Source organism: Dreissena polymorpha, chromosome 15 (genome assembly GCF_020536995.1).
Source record: "Dreissena polymorpha isolate Duluth1 chromosome 15, UMN_Dpol_1.0, whole genome shotgun sequence".
Classification (NCBI taxonomy): domain Eukaryota; kingdom Metazoa; phylum Mollusca; class Bivalvia; order Myida; family Dreissenidae; genus Dreissena; species Dreissena polymorpha.
In genome coordinates this window covers 60,688,753-60,714,590 of record NC_068369.1, presented here as the reverse complement: position 1 = coordinate 60,714,590, position 25,838 = coordinate 60,688,753, and the positions used below count along the sequence as shown (strand labels likewise).

General features: G+C 35.7%; 2 protein-coding genes across 3 annotated transcripts in view; one reads left to right on the top strand and one right to left on the bottom strand.

Annotated features, from left to right (window-relative positions):
• Positions 1 to 1,172, top strand: part of LOC127859938 (collagen alpha-1(I) chain-like) — a 28,033-nt gene extending 26,861 nt beyond the window's left edge. For both annotated transcript variants that reach the window (XM_052397575.1, XM_052397574.1), the window contains exon 43: positions 343 to 1,172. In XM_052397575.1, the coding sequence (XP_052253535.1) occupies positions 343 to 552 (210 nt within the window). In that variant the 3' untranslated portion in view covers positions 553 to 1,172. The remainder of the gene's footprint in view (positions 1 to 342) is intronic.
• Positions 728 to 25,610, bottom strand: LOC127859940 (cysteine sulfinic acid decarboxylase-like). Its single transcript, XM_052397576.1, has 15 exons — positions 25,462 to 25,610; positions 19,632 to 19,765; positions 19,026 to 19,119; positions 18,311 to 18,401; positions 17,484 to 17,590; positions 16,145 to 16,260; positions 15,741 to 15,875; positions 14,981 to 15,097; positions 14,203 to 14,267; positions 13,714 to 13,792; positions 5,550 to 5,631; positions 4,391 to 4,508; positions 4,091 to 4,145; positions 2,398 to 2,487; positions 728 to 2,024 (listed from the first exon to the last, which is right to left on the bottom strand). Exons 1-15 carry the CDS (start codon positions 25,502 to 25,504, stop codon positions 1,845 to 1,847), a joined length of 1,506 nt encoding a protein of 501 aa, XP_052253536.1. The 5' UTR covers positions 25,505 to 25,610; the 3' UTR covers positions 728 to 1,844.
• Positions 25,611 to 25,838: the final 228 nt, after the last annotated feature.

The following is a 25,838-nucleotide window of genomic DNA, read 5'->3' as shown; positions in this document are numbered from 1 at the left end:
TCACCTCGTTCTATACTACATCTTTTATCATCGTTCATCACGAGAATACGTTTTCTTGATCTAATACATTAACATATATGAAACGTTGTAGCATACTTTTTAAAATTTACCAAAATATAATCATCGTACGAACCATTTTATTTCACATTTGAGTGCGTTCAACGAATCACATAAATTGATTTAAGTTTAGTTATACTTATTAAATCTATGTTTATAAATATGCGTCTATGAACGGAAAGCAGAAACTACCATGTAATAGCCTCTGACTTTTGGTGCTTCTTTTAATGTACTCAATAGTTTTCAAACACAACACCCATAAGACCCACGCTGTATTCTCTTCAGTCTGGTGATGTTGCTGGCAAGTCCAAGATCGAGATACGCACGCGGAAGATCAGACTGCTCCCCATAGTGGACATCGCTGTCAGGGACGCTGGTGACGTCAACCAGGAGTTCGGCATCACTCTGGAGCCCGTCTGCTTCGGAACGAACGTCGAGAATGCCGCCTCCAGCAAGGACGACGACGCGGAGGAAATGGAAGAGGAGCAGATGTAGATACAATCATCATGAAAACTTAATTCAGCTACCCAAATGCTTTCCCATCTTAGCAGGTTGATTTGCAGACAGAGACGTAACGTGATTTCATTATGCGTGTTAACAAAGATGTAAACCTACGCGAAGATTACGCGACGAAACGCGCTCTTGACGGGGCGTGTTTTTGTCCGTATGATGCCTGTGAAGAATATTTAAGTCCGCTCCGCAATGTTTGTGTATAGCGTGTAAGTGATGACATGTGAGCAAGTGATTTCACGTGATTATTCTTATGTTTGTTTTTAGCTTAGATATACACATTCCTTATCATGAAACAGTTAAGATCAGGGAATGACTCCATACAAGTGTTCGTTTGACTGTAGTACAGCGTTGTCGAAGCATCTACCATTCATCGTGAAACCAAGGAAGTGACGTCATTCTCTATGCTTCGGTTAGCCATGATACTGAACGGATGACGTCACTTCCCGTATACTGCGCACCTGTGATAATTTAGTGTGATAAACACTACAGCCGTGACTATTATTGACATCGTTGCTTTATTTGTATGTATGATATATGTGTCCATGCTAATTTCGTGTCGTTGTATGATATAAAATGAGTTGGAAATATACACAAAAAGCGATTATCAATTCTTTATTTGGAACTTGTCAATCTGACACTTAATGGCCAGTCCTTGTCGCTGAATAAAATAGATTTTTCTCAGTATCAACTAGCATGATTATTAAGGAAGGAAGTAATACGATTTTGCAACAATATAATACCACAGTTTTGCTACACATACCGGATTTTTGCTATATTGTTAAGCATTGATACGACATTCCTAATATTAAATATGAAAAGAAAAAACAGACAATCACAGATCCTAAAAACTACACTTTATAATAAACAAGTTTACATATATCAGTTCGTTACCTTCATAATGCACAAACAACTTCTAATAAACATAACAGCATGTCCTGTTTACTGAAGTATAGTTCCAAAATATCAACACGGATCTTTGTTCAATGATGATAGTACCGTAACGATGAATTTATAAGTATTAGTATTAGTATTACAGTATTAGTTTCCGTGCTGGAATCGAGTTTCATATATAAAAGAAAATGCCACTTTATAATTATATCGTGTCATGAAACTCGGTCACAACGTACACAAACTAAACCTATTAAAACTATAGAAGACACTTTAAGCATGCTATTTACGCGGATAGAGTGCATACGTATCAGAGTAATATCGGCAAGCTTTACAAGCAAGAATCACTTTGAAACGACTATTCTGATGCGCTTTACATAAAAGCTTCAGAGATCTTTTCCAAGCCGGTCGATTTCAGAGACAACAAAGTCCATGTCCGTCCGGTCGCTCTTTGCATTAGCCAGAATCATACGGAAGAAGTTGACGTGCCCTTTGCATGTCAGTGGTGTGAAACCCATCATCATGCTTCCCTCGCGCACCATGCGTTCCTTAATTGCGGGGCCGACCTGCGAATCACGAGTATAAATGCAAAAGATGTTTAAATATAAAAATAAAAACAATAATAGGGTACCATCATGTTTAAATGATCTCCACTGAAAAAATACCCAGCTAGAAAATACAAAGGTTATGAAAGGCAATTAAATGCATTGTGTTCCGTCGAAAATAATGATCGTATTCAACTGAGTCTGTTTTTTCTATTGTGGATTGGCTTGTAATCTGTTCGGGATATATTTTCGTACATAAAATAGAGCCATGGAAATCATACGTTCTTACGCCAACAGTCGAACTATAATTCATTAACGTTGTTCAGCTAAACGTTTACACGAGTATTCAACATAGTATTAGAGCGCCCAGACGGGACGCGGAAGTGTGGTTCACCTTGGATATTTTCTGCCACCACTCCGGGGTTTCCTCTTGGCCTCGCAAGGACTCCGGTATGTACCAGAAACAGACATTAGCACACTCGAACTGAAATAGACGTCATAAAGATATTTTAAAAAGAGTGAATTAAAATAGTGTTTTTCGCTGTGTTCATGTTTCCTAATTTAATACTGTTATTGGTTTGGAGCGTCCACGATACCGAGTTCAAATCTCTGTATTGACATTCGTTTTCAATTGTCTTTTTTACGGTGTCTATATTACACGTCATCTCACAAAATAAACAAATATATATATACAATAAAATGATGTGGTTGATTACCTATTTAGTACAAAACATATGTGCATATTATTAAAATAAAAATTGAACCTAACAAGATATGCTTGCAATCTAGATGCCCAAGCAATATACTATAAGGAGCATGAAATTAATATACATTATAAAAAATACCAAGAAATTACCAAAACTTTCTTTCGTCATCAGAATATGTAGAGTCGTTCATAGTTCTATATAGCTAAAGATTTTTTTCAGACACATGATATTATACACTCCATAAATTAGTCATTTTTTATAGTTGCTTATTTGCAATATATGATTTTAATGATTTCACATGCATTTAAGAAAGGATTAAATACTTATTTATTTTATTAATATGTTATAACTAGTCAATACACAAGTTAATTAGTGTCAGTGTACTGGAATATGTGTTCTCATACTGTGTATCAGGTACATACGCTACTTCATTGAAAAAAACTCACCGGGAACAGATATTACCAATTATGATAAATCACTACAATGTAAAATTGACGAGAAGTTCGAATGCAAATATATATATTAGTTATATTTATGCAGTCAGCTCCTATTCATTGTATATGTTTTAACGACAATTATAAATGATTAAATCATTCCTTTTTAATATATAATATAAAACGAACCCATTACAAGTAATACAAATAAAGCATAAAATATTAGTACTGAATACGTACAATACGTGTATTTCGTAACGATTAATTGATTGATCAGTCACTTTTGTCACTGATTAATCAACGAATGTTTTAAGGGCTGATTTCAACGATGCAATATATAACACGCATCGGAAGAACGTCAGAGTCAACGACCATAAGAGTCGTGTTCTGAGAAAACTGGACACAATGCATGTGCGTAAAGTGTCGTCCCAGATTAGCCTGTGAAGTCCGCACAGGTTAATCAGGGACGACACTTTCGCTTTTATGACATTTTTCGTTTACATGAAGTCTCTTATTAGCAAAAATCCAATGAGGGCGGAAAGTGTCGTCCCTGATTAGCCTGTGCGGACTGCACAGGCTAAAATGGGACGACACTTTACGCACAAGTATTATGCCCAGTTTTCTCAGAACGAGACTCATATTAACGTCTTAGTAGTAATTTCTCAAATAATTTTATCGTCCAAATCTTCATTGAAATAATGGTGAGATGAATCAGATAAATTAAGAAACATAAACTACACAAGAGTTGTAGACATACCTAACATTACGTTGCATCTTTTGTATGTGCTTCATGTTAATCTTTGGTTGATGTTATATTACTGAAACAGTATCTAAACTAAAGGATAACGATAGTGATTTGTGAATACAGCTACAGACAGCTAAATGAACGCACGTGAGACAAGGCTTTGAGTTTTCGCGAGCGCTAATTAAGTGTTAAGGAACTCACTTCTGGAATAACCAAGCGGAACCCGTCTGTCTGTTTCATCTTCTCGGCTAGATACCTGCGAACACAGAGTAGTGCGAGTATGATAAGAAGTAGCTGACATGCATCCTGAAATCGAAAATAACGAATAACACATTGTGTTGTAGATATTAAGGGACATGATGACTCTGGTTTGACACCGAAGCTGCAAAAAGGCAGCCTTGTAAAAAATCAATAATCAATGCAACAAAAAAAACCTACAAACCCCTCCCACCTCCCACCACCACCACCAACAACAACACTAACACCACCAGTGCTACTTACTGCGCGTTCTCAAAGCAGTTGTCCACCACGGCTGCCATGCCGGCGTCACCGACTGCTTTCCATAGCAACCATAGCTTGAGCGAGTCCACCTTCCGTCCGCACTGGACCGTTTTGTCTCCTGGCGGCACCGGCAACGAGTCATAGAGATAAATATACCGGAATTCTTATAGTATGCTTGATCCTTAGTTATCATACGGGAAATTCTCCTTCTTGGTTGGGAACTCCGGTTCTACTCCCCCTACCCACATCATCGGATCACACAAAATGCGCTTTAATACAAGCAAGTATATTGACACTAAAGTGACCATTAATGATGTGATTAACATGTATGTGTGTGATTGTATTAAAATCGGTAAAAGTTCCTAATTATCAAAGATTTTTTATTAACTTCATATTTATCTTAATATGTCTATTAATATGTATTACAAATGTATTATATGTGCTTCTTGTGAAAATTTTTAGAACCTAGCATATCGTGACAAAATAACCGATACCATTATATATGCCTATGGCGAATGTAATGAACAGTCTAATCGCAATAATATTAAAAGGGTCTTTTCACGTTGGGGTAAATTGACAAAATTGAAAAAAGTTGTTTCATATTCGCAAATTTTCGCTGTAGTTATGATATTTGTGAGGAAACAGTGTTTCTGAACATTTACCATGCTATAAAATAGCCATTATATGCATCTTTTGACAATTTAAAAACCCGAAATTTATAAAGCGTTGCAACGCGAAACGAATAAGTAATTTTGAGAGTTCTGTTGTTGTCGTTATATTTTGTGAAACTACGCGGATTGGTTATATGAAGTATAAAATACACCTGTCATTGTATCCGGAAGGATTGCAGAGTGGTTTCAGTGGGAGACTTTTTACTCCAGGACTCCAGGGGTGAGTGGTTCGAGCCCTGCTGAGGGTTACCTTTTTTTTCTTTTTTTTTAATTCTATACTTGATTTTTAATGGAGCTTTTTATATACAATGTTAACATTTATCAATATAAAGCATTTAATGACAAACTTCAAAACATGCCCAAAAAATCTGTGAAAAGGCCCCTTTAAAGCCCAATGTTTTTTGACATATGTGACACCTAAGATTTGTTATCGTTTTCAATCGGTAGAAATTTCTACATTTAACTCTGAACTTAACAAAAAAAATTACCGATATCGTAAGATGTGTCGTAAAATTTATCGGGTTGAAACAAGTACTCCGCTTTAAACTGATTGCATTCCTCCATCAGACCCTGTTGACGAGAAACATAATTTATTAATTTATTATTTAGAACACTCTTTTGAAATTAAAAGCGCCTTAAGCCAATATCTAGTTAATTATAGTGCAACACCAAACGTTTTGTTTTAATTTGAGATCGTAAGCGGTTTATTCAACAGTTTCAACATTTGAAACCCAACTGTAGTAGATTACTTGGGGATAGAAAAATAAACATTCTTATAAAAGAAGAGGACCAAGATGGCCCTAGTTCGCTCACCTGAGAGGAGTCGGTTCATTCAATCTTTACCAAACGTCAAACTTGACCTAGATATTGTCCAGACAAACATCCTGGTCAAGTTTCATCATTATTGAACCAAAACTCTGGCATATGGAGTGTTTTTGTTTTTGTAAGATTTGACTTGGTGACCTATATTTTGAGTTGACCCTTCCTTACCAAACATCAAACTTTGCTTACAAAAATAAATATTATTACCAAGATTCATAAAATCTGAAACAAAATTGTGACCTCTAGAGTGTTTACAAGGATTTTGTATAATACAATGAACATTTGGACAATCTTAGGGTAATAATTATGGCATTAATTATGTGATACATATAAAACCAATCTTTGAACCAAGTTTCATGATGATTGGGCAAACAATTTGATTTCTAGAGTGTTCAAAAGCTTTTTTTTACTATATAAATATAACAAAACTGCACCCCCGGCAGCCATGTTATTCAACTGACCGGAACCATTTTCGAACTCAACTCTCATTATCAAGGAAACAAATGTTCTGACCAAATTTCATGCAAATTGGGCCAAACATGTGACTTCTAGAGTGCTCACATGTTTATACATACAGAGTAAAATGCCCCGCCCACTGGCGGCCATGTTTTTTCACCGATCTGGACCATTTTCGAACTCGTCCGAGATATCAATATCAAAGCGCTAAAGGCACTGAAGATGTTCGCTATTGCATAATTTAACACGCAATTCATTTTTGAAAATCAATCGCAAGTTTAAAATGAACACACGCCATTCAACTTTATAAAGTGTGTGTCATAGCGCACGGGTCGAATTTTGTGTGCACTTTTTATCATCCTTATTATTTCATAGAAATAACTAAGACAAAATAAAAACAACATGCTTTTTTTGTTCTGAAAGCATAGAAAGTATGATGAAAATGGTAATGAGAACTTAATATAAAGAAAATTTGCAGTCACCATCATATTAAAGGAATATTTTTCTAATATGAAATGACTATCTCACCAAGAATATAAATTCATAATGAAAGTTCCGTGTACAAAACTTTTGAGTTTTGACACCATATACAAATTCAAAATATACAATAATTTTCGTATCTTGTATATTGAAGAATACAAGTATATAATTATTGCTGTTTATGCTTTACTTGTAACCCGAGCAGTTCACACGGTGTCAACAACGCTAACATAAACATGGGTATAGAGCACTAATGCGCTTTTAGGCGTAGCTGTTTCAGTTTTCATCTTAGTAACTTTAACATAACGCCAACAGACACGCATGAATATTTTCGAATATTTAATAAGCTGATTCGAGATACAAACTCTGAATTTTTGCTACATCACTGCGTATGTGCTCAATTCAAAGGATGTAGCACTGTTCAGTGTAAGGAATTCCGGACTACTCCCTGTATGCTCAAACGACACAAATTGTGGCCCTGTTACAATTACGCATTACAATCCATCTCGCAGAATTTCACTTTCGCCTCCAAGATGAGAAAACAATCATTAGCGAAATAGTATAGTGTCACGATAAGAGAAAATCGTATAATTATCATACCACAATGTTTGCCGTACTTGGGCAACACGTCTGGAAATCATTCCTTAACGTGTGTATAGGCTGCCATTATTAACAAGTTTGCTATTTTGAATTAAATTTTGTATCAAAAAGCATTGTTCTTAAATGTGGCATTTTCAATTCGAAATGAGATTTGTAATGACCCTCGTCATGCGAAAATGGGTCTTATTCCATATGCGCCCATCATATAAATAGCCCACTCAGCTATCCTTCCTTCTGGTAAGGAGAAACATAACATATTGAGTGATTTTAAAGCGAACAGCATCGCCTTTGGCCTGACTGCGCAAAAGCACATGTTAGGTTTAACAAACGCTTGCCGAAACGCATAAGACCAATTTTCGCATGACGGCGCTATTGACGTGTGATTTAAATGTGTCGAAAGAAAACTGCGTTTAAATCAAATATAAACATACGATATATTTCGATAGTGAAGAAAGATACTCATAACAAGGCATATGAAGACACATATGAAGTGCTCTCCCGTAGTATATTTTTTATTTACTCACACTAATATGTGGTTTGACAATGCTAACACACATTTCATATGGTGAATATGCAGCTTACAAGTGAAAAACACAACACAATAGTTAAACTTTTGTTTAATTGTATTTAATTATTTAGAAAAGTAAATTGCTAACTTTATTTCAAAGTCAGCGTATACGCCGACTACATTTTTAAAAGACATTTATTGTTATAAATATATTTAATATAATATATTTAGTTGTTTTCGGTTTTAGCGATTATAAAGCATTTTCGAGGTTGCCAATAGTATGCCTGTAGTAATTGATGAACTCATATCCAACTGTCTATGTATTGAGAACTGTGAATATAAACAAGCTAAACCTTCTACTAACCTTCTACTTTTGCGTTACTAGCACCCGTAAATACAAAAGATCGCCGCTATCTGTTCAGAACCAAAGAACGTTTTTAGCATAGGTGCTTGCACCTATGCTTAAGGTATATACCACATTTTGAAAATCCACATCGGTCGGTTAACCTTTCTGAAGCCTTACCTGATCAAAAATCAGACGAAATATCTATTTAATTTAGCATATGGTAATTCTTACAATTTTTTGGGGGGGAAACGTTTTTCTAACGTTTTCTTCCAAGAATATTACTGACACCGTTTTTAGTGAATTTTTCTAAGACCGTTTTATGTCAAAAAATCTTCTTATAACCTAGAACAAATTTCGTTCGTAAAACAATTCTGTTCTTGTTGATAGTGACCTCACACCTAATTTAGATCTATATGGGATCCCAATTTCTATTTCCTTCGTTTACTGTTCTGTGAGAGGTCAAATGTTTACATAACTGAATTAATAAGGCCCTAGTTAAAGTATATGGAACATTTCATCGGTTAATTATAAATAGAAATTAAAACATATTCTCAGCAGGAAGTGGGGCATAAAGCACTTTTATTCTTTGAAAATGTGTAAAAAATGGCGGAGTACGATGAATGTTTTCTGATTTATGACATGGATTCTGACGTGCCTTTCTATGGATTTGATGAAGTAGAGTTTAAAAGTAAGAGATGTGTTAATTGAAGTTAAAATGTTTTACTTTGAGCCAGAAATTTACGTTACGAGTAGAGTTAACGGTTTAAATGTGGCATCGGATTTAATGGATTCGCGTGAATTCTGGACGAGTGCTGTGTCTGTAAAATATTAAATGGAAAGCTGTAAATGTATCAAGTCGGAAAAGAAAACGGATGGTTGCATAATGGTATGCGTGAAATAATGTAATTCTACGTATTTATTTTCATAGTTATGTCATTTTGTAACCATTCACATTCGTCACTATTTGGAATTCCCGTTTCTAAAAATAGAGCATTTAGTTAACAAGGGGGGCGACTCGTGATGTCAGCAATCGTTAAGGCTACAATATACTAAATAATCGAGTCATGAAGGGCTGTACTTTATAAACAAATCATCATATTTTCCTCGAAGGCATGTTGTACACTTTGTTCTGGTTTTATCGTTTGGAGATATTGATAGGGGAAGCATAGGTGTTCACTACTTAATCCCTGAAATAGGATAAAGTTGGAGATTAAAGTAAAAAATGGCACTGCAAAAGGTTACAATCCACTAGAAAACGGCCGAAAAAGGCGCAAAAACAGTCGATTTTGATTTGAGTCGAATTTGTTTTTGGTTTGAACATGACAAATCTTTTTTATTGCTTAAATCGATTCAGCTAAGAATGCCCGTCAAGAAAAGGTATGGTTATGGGGGTCTCTTTGTGCAAAATGTTGTATTTATTTTCGCTCAAAGTTGTCGCTTTTACATCGAAACATATAAGGAAACTATTTAGTATATTTTGACCTAAACATTTACTTCAGCAGCATCTTCCCTGTATCTTGCAACTATGCTTTCAGCGCCATCGGCGCTCTCGTTAGAAATACAAGCTGTAGTAGCATGAACGAGGTTATGAAACAGGTCATTCGTATTATTATTATAAATTGTTTGTTATATTCGGGTTTAGCGATTATGAAACTTTTTGTTTGTTTTTGTCTATCGTATCGCTGAAGTTATTGTTGAACTTATGTTCAACGTTTTATAAATTGAGAATATAAATAAGCGTCAACTTTTTCCCGAATCTCTCAATTTACGACCTGTACTACGTCATTGAGTTGTATGTGAGAGCGTAATCTATTGCGTTGTTATAACCCGTAAACTTTCCTTTGTTTATCGACAGGCGCATCTATAAATAGCCTCATATCATGAATGCCAAAACTCCCGCGAAAAAAGAACCACGTGACCAAATAGGACGCTTAACGCAAATACCATGCGACTACGACTTTTATTATCGCTCCGCAATTCCTTTGAAGCCGGAGCCTTCACAAGCTTTTTTTTACTATATAAATATAACAAAACTGCACCACCGGCAGCCATGTTATATGAATACAACAAATAAATTTGAACTTATTAAGTTAGCCAAATTTGTAAAAGAAGCTCTGATTTTAAGAAATAATATTACTAATGCTGTTTATTAATTTATATAGCAATCCTCCATATATTACCTTGCCTTTTCGTAACCGTATACGATGCTGATTATGTTATTGTTACTACTATGTTTATCTCTGTAACTTTTCCTAAACGTATACGATGCTCCTTATGTTTATATAATTACTATGTTTATCCATGTGACATAATTGTATGTGAAATATCTAGTGTTTAGACGATGTACACTGTGCAAGTCTGAATAAATATTTGTCTTGTCTTGTCTTGTCTTGTTATTCAACTGACCGGAACCATTTTCGAACTCAACTCTCATATCAAGGAAACAAATGTTCTGACCAAATTTCATGAAAATTGGGCAAAAAAATGTGACTTCTAGAGTGTTCACATGTTTTCACTATAAACATATAGCAGAGCTACAGATAAGCTTTCTGGGGTAATTGGGTAATACCCTTCAAAATAAGAATGAATTGGGTAATGGAAAACGTGATTGAGTATCCAAAAGTATGATGCCCGCTCATATAAAAAATAATTGGGTATTTGTACCAAAACAAACAAGTGAATTGGGTATTTGCGATAAAACGTGAATTTAGCTTCTCAAAACCGTACCTATATAAAGTCACTGTTATGTATTCAATCGCAGTATAGGTTGTTCCATCTTTCTGCTATCAGATTCAACAATCTGAAGACAAGGGAATTTCTCAACCCACTCATCGAATGTGTTTCTACTTGTTTTTGTTCCAATAATATGGGCCAGTACTTTTGTTTTAGAAACCCAACACACCCCATCATAGGGGTTCACAGGGATTGTTAGGTAAAAAATACTCTATTATACTATATACACATATACAACTGTCAAATTTCCTGCACAACATCATGGTCTGAACAATAGCAAAAAAATCGCTTCCAAAAGCAATAATTACACCAAAAAAACTGTATAACAACAGCTCATAGACATTTATCTATCAGATAATAACTATGTTTATAGCAGTAAAAGTGTTCATAGTTGTGTTTGAAATGAAAGTTTCATGAAAAACGGTAAAATTTTCGAAATGCAACACAGGTGTGCACACCCACTTTGACACATTTTGTTTCATAATTTAATACTAGTAATTACAGAGAAGTTGAGCAAATTTTACCTTGTTTTATTATCCATAGACACTTTATTAATCAAAGTAGACACCTTCCATAATTGCATGTAACTGCATATATGTAAAACACCGTAAATATTAAATTTGTTTACATTTCTACTATCTTCAAGGATTTGTATGCAATTTGTCAGGTAATGTTACGTGGAACGTGAATGGCTGGATTTATTACTGCAGTGGAATTTCAACCAATCAAATCGCATGTTAGAAATACATGTAAACTATCCAAAATGAAAGTAAAACATTGTCGTTGTGAAATTGAAGCAGATTGATATGAATTTGTAGCAAAATATGCTCACTAAATAGTAATTATGTTCTATTTTACTATGAAAAAGAACTATCCAAGGAATATGTACCAGCAAAAGAGCTTTATAACAAAGGAGTACGAAAATTACTTCTAGAATTCTCAGTTTTCAGCTGTGCACACCTGTGTTCAAGTAAGGATTTTTTAGCATTTTGAATGAAACTTTCTCTCTTAGTTCAATGAAAAGCTTGTACTTTATCGCCAAGTGTATTATTTTCTGAAAGATAAATGTCTTGGCTGTTGTAGTATAATAGAATATTTTTACTTAACGGTCCCTATGTAGGGGTTTGGAACGGTATTGTGGTAGTATAATATAGTGTATTTTGACCGAAAATGCCCCAAACAAAATTCATTATAGTCATCAACTATGCCCTTTGCAATTGTTTTATATTTAGATTGATTTACCACGACAAAGGAATCTAAATGTTTTTGTATTTTTTTGCGCAACTTTTCGTCTGCCTCGAGATGCCATTTTGTTTGACTCGCATTTGTTATCATCTAAACGATTGGCAAATACATTACCAGATAAAAAGAAGCGCTTGTCGATTAAGACTCGATTCAAAACGGCCAAAACAAAACGGAATTTTTCATTATGCATAGAAGGCGGGTCGAATTGGGTATCGGCGATTTGTTTTGCGTACAGGTACGCACAGATTTTGAAAAAAATGCGTATCCACCTATTTTTTATTGCGTATTTACGCAAATACGCAGCTTATCTGTAGCTCTGACATATAGAGAAAAATATCCCGCCCACTGGCGGCCATGTTTTTTTCACCGATCTGGACCATTTTCAAACTCGTCCGAGATATCAATAAAACCAATGTTTTTGGCCAACTTTCGTGATGATTGGGCAGAAATTGTGACTTCTTGAGTGTTTACAATGTTTCTCTATAGCCAAATAAGGAAAACTGCCCCCCCCCCCGGCAGCCATGTTATTCAACGGACCGGAGCCATTTTCGAACTCAACTCTTATATCAAAGAAACAAATGTTCTGACCAGATTTCATGAAAATTGGGCCAAAAATGTGACTTCTAGAGTGTTCACATATTTTCACTATATACATATAGAGAAAAATGCCCCGCCCACTGGCGGCCATGTTTTTCACCGATCTGGACCATTTTCAAACTCGTTCGAGATATCAATAAAACCAATGTTTTGACCAACTTTCACGATGATTGGGTAAATATTGTGACTTCTAGAGTGTTTACAAGGTTTCTCTATAGCCAAATAAGGAAAACTGCCCCCCCCCCCCCCCGGCAGCCATGTTTTTTAACTGACCGGGACCATTTTCGAACTCAACTTTTAGATCAAAGAAACAAAAGGTCTGAGCAAATTTCATGAAAATTGGGCCAAAAATGTGACTTTCAGAGTGTGCACATGTTTTCCCAATATAGAGCAAAAATTGGGCAAAAATTGTGACTTCTAGAGTGTTTACAAGGTTTCTCTACAGCCAAATAAGGAAAACTGCCCCGCCCACTGGCGGCCATGTTTTTCAACGGACCAGAACCACTTTTGCACTCGACCACCATATCATTAAGGCAAACAGTTTGACAAAGTTACATGAAGATTGGGCATGAAATGTGACTTCTAAAGTGTTTACAAGGTTTTTGTTTTTTTTGACCTAGTGACCTAGTTTTTGACCCAGCACAACCCAGTTTCGAACTCTGCCGAGATTTCATTGGGGCAAAGCTTTTGACTAAGTTCCATGAAGATCCGACATGAAATGTGGCCTCTAGAGTGTTTACGAGCAAATGTTTACGGACGGACGGACGGACGTACGACGGACAAAGACCGGTCAGAAAAGCTCACCTGAGCAATCAGGTGAGCTAAAAATGTGAATTGAATAGTGAAAATTGCACGGTTACGTTACTTTTTCGTTCACAAGAAAGGCAGCACTCTGTAAGGGCGCTCCCGACATCTTGTGAAAATTCCAGGCGAGTGAATGCGTCCTGCAACATAAAATGAGTCTCGCTCATGGAAAACGAGGCTTTTTGCATGTACATTAAGTTTCTTCCCTGATTCACGCGTAAAGTCCGCATGGGCTAATAAGGGACGACACATTGCGCTTTTATTTTCGCTTAAAGGGAGTTTCTTCTAAACAAAAATCCAGTACAAGCGGAAAGTGTTCGTTCCTGATAAGCCTGTGCGGACTGTGCGAATATGCGCGATTGTGTTTCAAGGAGATGATGATAAGGACGATGATTATAAACTTTGTTGTTCGTAGCTCTTGGTATTTAAATTTTTAATTTAAAAAATACGCGTTTTTCCACTGACAACTAAGAGAGCCCGTCAGCAGATAAAGACAACGGATTGGCGATCATTATTTGCAATACAGTTATTTGCTTAAGAAGAATACGACCTGTGAACGGCCGCCATGAGATGTCTGTGTTTGTTCGACAGAAGGGCGCCACCTCCCCAGCACGCCTGCACGGCCACCGGAAACACGAGTTAACCAAAGTTAGAGTACATGCAGTGGAGCATAAAACTAATTATAGCAATTGTTTGCAAATTCAATTGTGATTGGCAAATATAGTAGCGCGTACATAGTAACAGAAGACTTTAACTGTCTATATATACAGTGGATGAATTCACTAGAATAAGATGAACTGGTCACACGAAATTTAGGCGGACGCACGGGAAAACATGCTTTGATGTATGAAACATAGCACAACAATGACGTTCATGAGACAACTTTGATAAAACATACCCACTCCTACCTACAACACTTTAATTTTTCTAACAGGTTGACAATGTTTGGAATGTCATTTATTTTGATCTCAGCATTTATGTGTATATAAAATATATATTGTTTAAATATTTCAACAATCACAATTCGACTGACCTATACAGGTTTTTCTCATATATTAAATAAAGGCATCGATATGAGCCTCGCACTGGGAGAACGGGAATGCGAGTGTTGTCCAAGACTTCATAGGGGACGACACATTTCGTTTTAATGGTATTTTTCATTTCAAGGGGGAAGTCTCTCCTTAGCGAAAAAACAGTTAAAACGGATAGTGTCGTCCATGATAAGCCTGTGCGGTCTTAACAGGCCTATCTGGGACTATACTGTATGCACACGCATAAAGCCCCTTTTCAAAGAGCTTGGCTCATTTACAATCATATAGACGCCGTACATCGCAATGCAGCCAGACGCCGTATCTGTCGCACACGTCAGCCAGCGCCTCTAGCAAGTCGTAGGCTCCCAGCACCGTGGTACCCGCAGTCGCCATCACCATGGCTGGTAGGTGACCCTGGCAATGGAAACAGAAGATATATACCTCGATGTGGAAAAATGTGGCTAAATGCTTGAGCGTAGAGTGTTGTCCTGTATTAGCTTGTGCAGACAATACTTTCCGCTTTTATTAATTTAGAGAAAGTCTCTTCTTACCCAAAATCAAGTTTATATGGAAAGTGGCGCCCCTGATTAGCCTGTGCGGAATATTTTGAACTGCTTTGAAACCATCATCAGCAGCAGCAGCAGTAGCATAACACACAGGTTCCATTATAAACATTTGTATCAGTATATATGTCTCCGCCTCATTATTCTAATTTTCAGCATAATCTTTATAATCATAAATAGTTTTCATATTGTATATATATATATATATATTTTAATACTGCAGGTATGTTTGCTCTAATGGAAGGTGATGTAATGGGATTGTTTTAAAGTGGTGCACGGCCTACTATTTCCATTGAATCCTATCGCATTATCGTATTAAGTTTATCGTGTGAAAAGTCAATGTCCTGAAATCCATGATGTGAAACACAAAGTAACCCAGTAATAAAACGTCATCATCCCTATCATCAACATCTTCATTATTGTCTCAATTCTCTACATTAGTGTTAGTACGATCAGCCTGTACTCATCTGAATCGACCTTGTGAATAAATATACCATCTTTAAATCCTCTTGGATTCTCGCCTCTAGCACTTCCGGTTTCATTTTCCCGCGCTCGTCAGTAGTTACCCTGACAACGCTGTCCAAGCCCATACCGAGAAACATGGCTCCCTTCACCAGCGAGTAATGGGCCTGAATGGAAATATAGACTTGTAAATACTTTTTGAAATATTTTTTGCAGTGTGAAATGAAACAATTTTTGGATTTCATTGACTGCTGAGTATATTATTGTACATTTAATAACTACTCACGTACAATTTTAAGTTCATCGAAATAGCATGACATGAATTTATGTGTAGTAAAAAAGCCATAACTATGGTATAATAAGAAAATTAATAGTGTAAAAAAGAAAATTAATATGGTATAATAAGAAAATTAATATGGTATAATAAGGTCATTGCCTCATCAGAAGTATAAAATCTCATCTTCTTCATGCCGTACATTCCCGCAGTCTTCACTTCCGGTGCCACCTTGTAGCGCGCCAAGTGCATCGCCATAATGTTGGAGAAGGAGCCACCTTACGAACAAAAAGGAAACAGGCTGTGTCATCAAATATCCAAATATTCCCGTCGCAGCTGATTGGTAAAAATACAACGGGACACAAACGTTAGCTCTGTATGTGACAAATGCCCTCATGAAATATTTCATTTAAAACGTAAATGTTATTTTATTGTTTTCTGCAAATTCTTAAATTGTTTTTTGTCAGTAATTGAAGATTGAAATTCGACTATTATCTCTTAATTCGGAAGGCAGTATGACAGCATAATAACAGTCTAGAAATACCAAAAAAGTTTAATAACGGGTTAAATACTGCAATTCGTCTCAATGTCCATTATCCTTAAGTAATGTTAATTGGTCTTCTACAAATGCTTACTGTTATGATTTATATACATTGAACAAAAGTCATTACTCTACAATTTTAAAGAAAAAATGATGTTGCACCTCATCGCATTGTTCTAACAAACTATATATTTTACTTTAAATCTACTTGATATATATGGGGCGATGCTCCGCAAAAGTTTCATGGCGGAAAGGCTCATTAAAAAATGACGAATAAATAGGCGGACGCTCTGATAATTTTATTCCCGTGTGAGGCAAAGCTATGATTCATTCATTCGGACCAATGGGAGTAAAACCCATTTGTTCTTTTTTAATGAAAACTCACGTCAGGGTTACGAGCTTTGTTTTTTTTATTCTTCAAATCTTAAGGGAAAACCCATTTTTATAAACTAGCGTTGCATTGGGTATTTAATGTTCATTACAATTAATATGATAATACAAATTTAATTCATGTTGCTGATTTAAAGTAAAATTTTACAGTTTTTAATTAAAAACTGATCCTAAATTTAAAACTAGCAAAGGTTTTCAAACCTCCACAATGGTTTTGCTGAACCATTAAGTAGAAGGTGACCTCAAAAACATGACAGTGTCCATAACCAATATACTTGTACACAACACATTCAGCCTTGTTCTAGGAAAAGTGACTTAATGCATTCGCGTACAGTGTCGTTCCAGAATACCGCGTGCAGCCCGCACAGGATGAGGGACGAAACATGTCGCGTTAATGGATTTTTTTTGTTTAAATGAAGTAACGTTTAGACATATTTTAAGTTTTAGCGGAAAGTGTCGCCCCTGATTAGCCTGTGCGTACATACAGCCATTGATTAGCCTGTGCGTACATGCAATATGACCAGTTTTCCCAGAACGAGGCGTCATTATTTCGCTCCTAAGTTCGTATACCAGGACAGAATACCCCGTCCCCATTCTCATAGCCAAGTATCCCGCATATCTTCTGCAGCAGGGACAGCTCCATAATGACGAAGACAGGCGATGCCTCGAATGTGTAGCTGGAATAGTACACTCTTGCATTCACATGTTTATACCATAGTTCAGTTTTTGAAACATTGACAATCACAACGTGCGGACATTTGGATATATTCCCATCTTGAGTTCACATATAGTGTTGTATAAAATGCCACCGTTATGTATTTTTGTTTATCGTGATGCCTTTTCTTAAATATATTTCTTAGAGTGTTTTAATAGTTGTTTTCATCGTTTTTATAAGTAATGTACAAGTATAATGATAATCATTGGATTTAAAGAAAACTAGCGTAATGAAAAAACAGAAAAAAAACATCTCATCTTAACGGCAATCAGAGGAGATCAAGAACGCTCGCTTTTCTAGTGTCTAATAACACTCACTGTGTCTAATAACCCTCAACGTGTTTAACAACCCTCACCGTGTTGACTTCTTCAGTCAGAACTAACCAAGTACTTCATCTTCATATAACATAGGTTTTGGTGTGTTTTTTTACGACTATAACAAGAAAATTGTAGTAAGTCATCATATGTAATTAGAAACGACTTTGTTTATAGACACTAAGCATATATTCAAATGCAAACACGTTATTGAAAAAACTGCTCAAATGCACATTACAAAACCGAATGTGAATCGATCGATATTTTGTTTTATAATATAATCATTCTAATTGATAAGGTGGTTATTTTCAAAATAAAATCATATATGTAAATATCCCCTTACTATATCTGAAGTTCTAGGCTCTTACCCGTTTGTATTGAGTGAGTCTGCGAGCCACGATCCGGCCAGGCCGTACGCGTTAAGACCACTGTACAGTTGGTTGAAAAACCGCGGGTGGCCTGTTACGTCGATATAGCGACGAAATAAATAGAAAATACGTTACATATAATATGGTTATTGCAAAATATCCAATTGGTGGGAATGATTTTATGTCATTATCGCAAACTCATAATTCAGTAATGTTGAGTGTGTTCTCTCGTACTTTTGGGGATGTACTTTTATAATTTTATGTACTTGAAGGACAGTGAATTCGGACCTGTTCATTTCGATTGCACTGAGAACGTTTGATTTGATTTTCAATATACAAATGAAGCGTACACGTAGTCTTCAATGACATATGTCAATGCTGAATAACGCTAAAACAAAACGTTAAAGTCTCCTCATTTCGTCTTCATGGACCATACACTTAGACTTCAATGACAAAACATTTGAACTCTAAGAGCCGTATCGATTAAGGATTCGCTTAAACCTAATGAAGATACACGTATTTTTTATATAAATAATACATGGACGTTAACTATTTATTTAACACGATAGGTTTGAGCGAAAAGAACGGTGCTTTTAAACCTTTAATCTAATGGGTTTATGTATCTAAACGTTGAGTTGAATCGTGTAACACACTATTTAAATCCTTCGTGACAATATGCATAAACAATGATATAATCCTCAAACATTTATATTACCCGTTTTTGCGGAATACTCAATGACGTTCTTGCAGGCTTCGACAAGTGTGTCATGTTTAGCACCATCCGGCGATATTGTAAGATCTAATAGTTCCTGACAAAATAAGAACACATGAATGCCATAAATAAGGTCAGAAGTATGTAATTATTGCTACATTTGTAAAACCATACGCATACCACTATGTTTTAACCTCATCCATGTGACATTCTCACGAAATATGTTCACAAAATATGTTTATTTCGTGTTTATTTAGATTAACTGGTCTTTAAAATGATGTGTGTTTAGTGTGTACTTCAACTCATGCTGGTATTTTTTATATTCATGTTTACGACGATGAGCTTCACATGCTTAAGTAAAAAATAAACTACATGTATTATGTTCGGTTCTGTTCATAAAAATAATTGCTTACACAGTAGACATTTCCACCATCAGGAATAACCGGTATTCGGCCTCGTTAAATATCTTAGTGAAGATATATACTTTAATGTCAGTAACATTACATGTACACACGAATGTCAGACAGATGACTTTCGTACACAAAAAAAATCATCTGTCTGACTTTCGTGTATACAGTAAAAGATCATAAAGCTGCAGATATCGTTTACCTGGAGTTCCACCGGATCCCGGAAGTTGATCACCTTGTTTTCCCTGCGAGTGCTTCTCACCAAAACGTCGTCAACAATCAACGTTTGAACGTTGTCCAGGAATTGACGTACATCCAGGCTTTCAAAGTCAATGCCTATGAAAAAAAAGACACTTTAAGGCAGGAGCTTGCCTTTTAAGGAAAGATTCGTGTATTCCTTTACGTGTATGGATAATACCCGTCAAGAGGAAGTAGATGTAACGCTTAATATACGCGAAGAAGGACTTTGTCTACACACATGTAGAACTAAATACTAATGCCAATGATCAGCGGGGTGCCTCTGAAGAAAAGAAAAAGGAATTCTTATGCCGGAGTTAATGTAAATAGTATCCACTACATGTAATTATAATCATTTTAAAAATTGGATGTTCAATTTGATATTGTACATATTAATTTATTGTCAATATAGTAAATACATACATTATTGACATGACTACTTAGTGTGAGGAAGCCATATCCTTTGAATGTTTATCCCAGTTTTTTTAAATACTTATGTATAATTGTAAGTCATGCCTGACTTATTAAGTACATATATCGCCTTGATGGCATACGGTGAACTCCTTATGTATGTAGAATTAAACGTGAATTAAATGTTTTTGAAATTTCTTTTATTAGTTAAAAGAACCCCGGCACACTGTATGCATTGCTTATTTTCATATTGAATTCTGATGCGTAAACCGATTTAAATTATCAAATAAAATCCGTCGTTTCAACTGCATTAACCAATCAGAACTTAGCTTCATGCACATGAAGACAACTGAAAAAAAAGAGGTTTTAAAACTTGCATCGTATATAACTTTAAAATTCTTATTTACAGATGGTGTATTATATTTACCATTGACTTTTATCGTTTAGATTTTTATTTGCAGCACCGTATCCTTACAGCAAAGTTAAATACAAGTTAAATTCCCTTTAATGCGAGAGTTGGTATTATTTTTAAGTAGTGTTTATATTAGACAGTGTGCTCGGACAATCATTTCAGAGGGATCTTTTCACGTTTCGGTAAATTGACAAAATTGAAAAAAGTTGTTTCAGATTCGCAAATTTTCGTTTTAGATATGATATGTGTGAGGAAACAGTAATACTGAACATTTACCATTGTCTAATATAGCCATTAAATGCATCTTTTGACGATTTAAAAACCTGAAAATTATAAAGCGTTGCAACGCGAAACGATTAAATAATCGTTTAATTTTGTGAAACTACGAAGATTGCTTATATAGAGTATAACATACGTTACTCATTCATACTTGGCAAGATGGCCGAGCGGCATAATTGGTTTTTACTCCAGGACCCCGGGGTCACTGGTTCGAGCCCTGCTGAGGTCTACTTTTTTCCTTTTTTATTTTTATTCTTGATTTTTTACTGGAGCTTTTTAGATCCAATATTTATATTTATCAATATAAAGCATTTAATGACAAACTTCAAAGCATGCCAAAATCTGTGAAAAGGTCCCTTTAAACAAAGTCACGAGGCTTAATAACCCCAATAGAGTGATGAATCAGTCTTGCTGCATCTTGGAATGAATGTGTATCTTGTCTTTATGTAAGCCATGTTCAAATCTTGGTCGAGTACTGTCTTAAACTTAGATGAGTAAGTAAGTGCTCCTGTTTCTTAAATTTGACCTTGTGACCTAGTTTTTGACCCAACGTGACCCAGTTTTAAATTCGCAATTATATCTCTCGCACAAAGGTTCTGACCAAGTTTCATGACGATTTGGCCATATATGACATTAAGAATATTCACAAACGTTTTCTTTATTTTGACATAGCGGCCTTGTATTTGACCTAACGATACCAAGTTTTGAACTCAGCCCAGAATTTATAGGGACATTCTTTTGTTTTAATTCAAACAAATACCTCGTTTTCACCCCATGTGATGAAGTTAAAAATTGATTGGGGCAATTGTTTTGACCAAATTTCATATAGATAATACAATAGACCCTCCAGAGTGTTTACACGCATCTTTTATATACTAGTTTAAGACCGCACATGTAACTGAACATGAAGCTTCGGCAATAAATGTGATATATAGGGTATTCACAAGCTATTTCTTGAATTTGATCTTTCGTCCTTGATTTTTTTTAAACCATGTGACCCAGTTTTGAACTCAGCTGACGTTGGGAAAGATTGTTTTCGACCAAGCTTAATTTAAGATATAACAATATGAACTGTTTATACGTGCAAGTGCTAATACACATGATGTTAATGCTATCTTTTAAATTAATTTAAAATGGAGATAAGTGAAATCAATGCAAGTATGTTTACAACTGTTAACATGTCTATATTTGTTTCGTTATTTTTTAGTTTGTCTTTAATTTCTATTAAATTATCATTTTAATTACCTCGTAATTACCTCGTAACCGTATATAGCGATTACACTTGAAGGACGGTCAAATGTTAAGTCACATACAATCAATAAGCCATTAGCGATTCATGGCAGGGGTGTCAGTTAGACTCATAAGTCTATTAATGTCAAGGCCATTAGTGGCATATTTCCAGGACTTTTTAAAATGTATAATTATTATCACATGGCCATTTAAAAGCCATTAATCAATTGAAGTAGTGAAACTGTACGAAAAAATGCAAGAGTTGCTGGTGGAGCGTTATTGAAGTATGTTTCTTTAGGGGATTGAGGGAAAAACACCATTAGGATTGGTAATGGGTCCGATATTCGTGCCTGCAAGACGTGGTTAAAACTCTGAGAATAATTGTTAATTCTTATGAAGAATGGAAAATGTCTATGAAGCATTGGTAAATGTCTGCGTAGAATGCTCAATGCGTGTGGTCAATATCTATGAAAAATTGTCAATGTGTATAAAACATTTTTAAAGTCTACGAAAAATGCTAAATGTCTATGAAGAATGGTCAATGTCTACGACAAATTAGATATGTCTATTTAAAATATCAATATGGCTTCCCATCTCTGAAATCATGTCGGTGTCTTTGCTGAAATAGTAATTAAATATGAAGACAAGATAAAGATCAATGGATAAACGTTAATATGGTTCGCAAGCTGTCTGTCCGATAAGCGCATTCGTTTTTACACATATTTCTCATCTTGGCGACCCGGGTTTAATCCCCAACCCCAAAGCAAAGGGCCACATCAAATATAAATTTGAAAATCGTTCAAATAACAACTAACTAGCTGGAAATTGCAGCTATATTCATAATACGTCCAAACTCTGAAGGGTCTATTAAGTAAATTAGGTATGTTGCTGGATCACAATCCGGGTCCACGCAAAATGCAGCCCCAGTCGCGGAAGGACCGCATAAACTACGATACAATACGCAAACGGTTCGCCAACTTCGCACCCAGTGGTATGGAACGCCAAAACTGCCTTTTGTTGAACAAGACTGATATGTTAAGTTGACATTCTGTTGGGTTAAGTTTACATTATGTTGGATTTATTTGACATAATGCTGGGTTAAGGCGACATTATGTTTGGTTAAGTTGGAATTATGTCGGGTTAAGTTGGCATTATATTGAAATCATTTGACATTATGCTGGGATAAGGCGACATTATGTTTGGTTAAGTTGGCATCATGTTGGGTTCATTTGACATTATGCTGGGTTTTAATAATTTACATTCCATTCCACCTGCGATCGTAACGGTATGTGTTGCGCAAAATTCATTGATGCATCTACATATGAGGTTTTTAGAACCCAGGAAGCGCCAATGTAATGTTTCTTTATCAGAGAACACAGTGACCTTTGACCTAATGGCCAAATAATGTAGTGTGATAATGTAAAACTCATTTAGGTCAGGTGCATCTACATAGGAAGTCTGAAGATTGCAGATGGAAGCATTTTTTGTTCTGAAGACAACATTAAAGTTTTCTATTAGAGGTCGAAGTGACATTGACATTTGACCTTGTGATCTGACACTGGATTTGACCTGTAAAACTCACTGAGGTGCATCAATATATGAATTTTGAAGGCTGTAGGTGGAAGCACTTCCATTATACAGTCTATGATAAAGTTTTCTATAAGAGATTAAAGTGACATTGACCTATGACCTAGTGACCTAAAAGACGGTGAGGTGTATATATAAAGCTAATATGGTTGCATCAACATATGAAGTTTGAATGTTGTATGTTCGTTTGTTCAAAATTAATTTCATGAAAATAAATCGGGCGGACAAACCGACAAAAATCGGGACGGACGTAACAAACTGGGACAGGGACGGTCGGGACAAACTGATTCCTATATAGCTATATAGCCCCCCAAACAGACTTTGTGGCGTATAAGAATGTGTGTGTGTGTGGGGGGGGGGGGGCAACACTAGCATTTTGATAGCTTTTTTACATATCTTAAAGTGGACATTGAATAACCACATTACATATAAGACAAAGGATTCACGTTTCTGAAATGATGTTGGATGAAAGCCAAATAATATCATTGAAAGTATTAAAAAGCATTAAAAGTACATTTTTATGCATATGTGCCCACATACACTTACTATAGGCCTCTACAAAGCAAAGAAATTGCATTAAAATAGCTGAAAATTATGTTTTTTGTCACGAAAAGAATTATAAAGTCACTGCCCACATATGGTGTCCTGGTCTACCCCAGATGGTATCAATGATTTCCCAACAAGGTCATTAAAAACGCAAATTTCTCCACAATAAATAGTTTTCTGGAGAAACCCATGTGAAAGGTTATGGAAGACACGTGAAAGTTTGTATAAATCTTTTAATAATGGTAGTGGCTTGCAAATTAAAGCAGTTTTTCTCCCCTAAATGCCTGAACATGGCCCGTTTTGCCCGATCTTAAACTTCAGGGCGCCACATTTCGCTCATTTTGTTAAGAAAATTTGTCAGGATTTTTTCTACATGTAGGCCAATACCTTTGTTATCAGTGTTAATACACAGTTGTTTCAAATTGGACTTTGAAAAATTTATTTTTTCCAATTTACTTACCCTATGTAAGTTCATGCCAAAATGCACAGCACTGTCCCCTATGGTATTACACGACACGCAAGGTATCGGGTTTCCTGGGGTGGGTTATCACGGAGAAAAAAACCATATGCGGAAAGTTGTTGCAATATGGAGGATTTAACATCGAACAGCCCACTTCGTTTACAGTGAAGGAACTGTTTACCGTTTAGTGTACGTTGTCCATCTGAACGCTTCGGACAGTGGGCTACACCACACCGTCGTCATGGGCTATGGCGGAATTGTCCGAGGGTTCCCGATTGTGTAGGTTGTATCCATTGTATGTCATTGGTTTAATATTGTTAAGTTTATATTTAAGCTTTCTTTTGTGAATAATTATTCATGAAATGATCAAACACGCAGTTTAATAACTTAATGCAACAAATCAAACGAAAACACTTGTAAGAGGTCGATATCTACATTCATAATATAATTTTGAATACATTACGTGCCTGATACCACGCAGAGGACATAAACAAAGGAAAACATAAGTCTTATTTATAAGACGCGCAAAGAATTTAGAGATACTTTTTATATGGGCTAAATTCTTTGGAACCAAATATTACCCATATAAAAAGTTGCTTTATATTTAAGAGCGTCAAAAATTTGGACTAAGGAAAACATGAACAATGTAAAACGTGTGCTAATAACACAAATATCGATTAAACTTGTAAAAAATCAATATGCATTTCAAACAAATTTAATCTATATTTCATCTGATATTAGGAAAACAGAACCAAACCATAACTGTTAAGCTAGTCTGCGTTCTATTTTATGAATCTCTACTTATAATTAGACGCCAGAAACAGCGATCTTGATTGAAATATAAAACGATACACACATAAAAATACATACCTCTAAACGTCACTTTTCTATCGGTCCCGTCTCCGGTGGACATGCTCCTTTTATGGAATTTAGCGTAGTTATTCTTGAATGCTCTGAGCTTTTATGAGTACATACGTACAGCTCGGGAGGCGGAAAACTACAACGGGCGAGCGGAAAACTACAACGGGTGAGGTATTGTAATGCGCATGCTCCAACAAGAGACTTTAAATAGATTCTGGGAAACCAACAAGTTATAAATAATACAACTTCATGTTTACATTTCCGTACGTTATACCCCGGTACTCATTGAGTATGGGTCCGAAAACTACCGGTATTTACGTTCATTTAACATAACTCGTACCATATGGAAGCATTATTTACTAGTATTGATCATTTTATTTTTTGTA

Excerpts from the sequence above, each read along its gene's own strand:
- LOC127859940 (XM_052397576.1), bottom strand. The coding sequence starts at position 25,504 with ATGTCCACCGGAGACGGGACCGATAGAAAAGTGACGTTTAGAG. Across the intron at positions 5,632-13,713 it reads CCTTTCTTGTGAACGAAAAA|GGTCTGATGGAGGAATGCAA; the intron begins GTAACGTAACCG and ends TCTCGTCAACAG. Across the intron at positions 4,509-5,549 it reads CGACACATCTTACGATATCG|GAGACAAAACGGTCCAGTGC; the intron begins GTAATTTTTTTT and ends CGGTGCCGCCAG.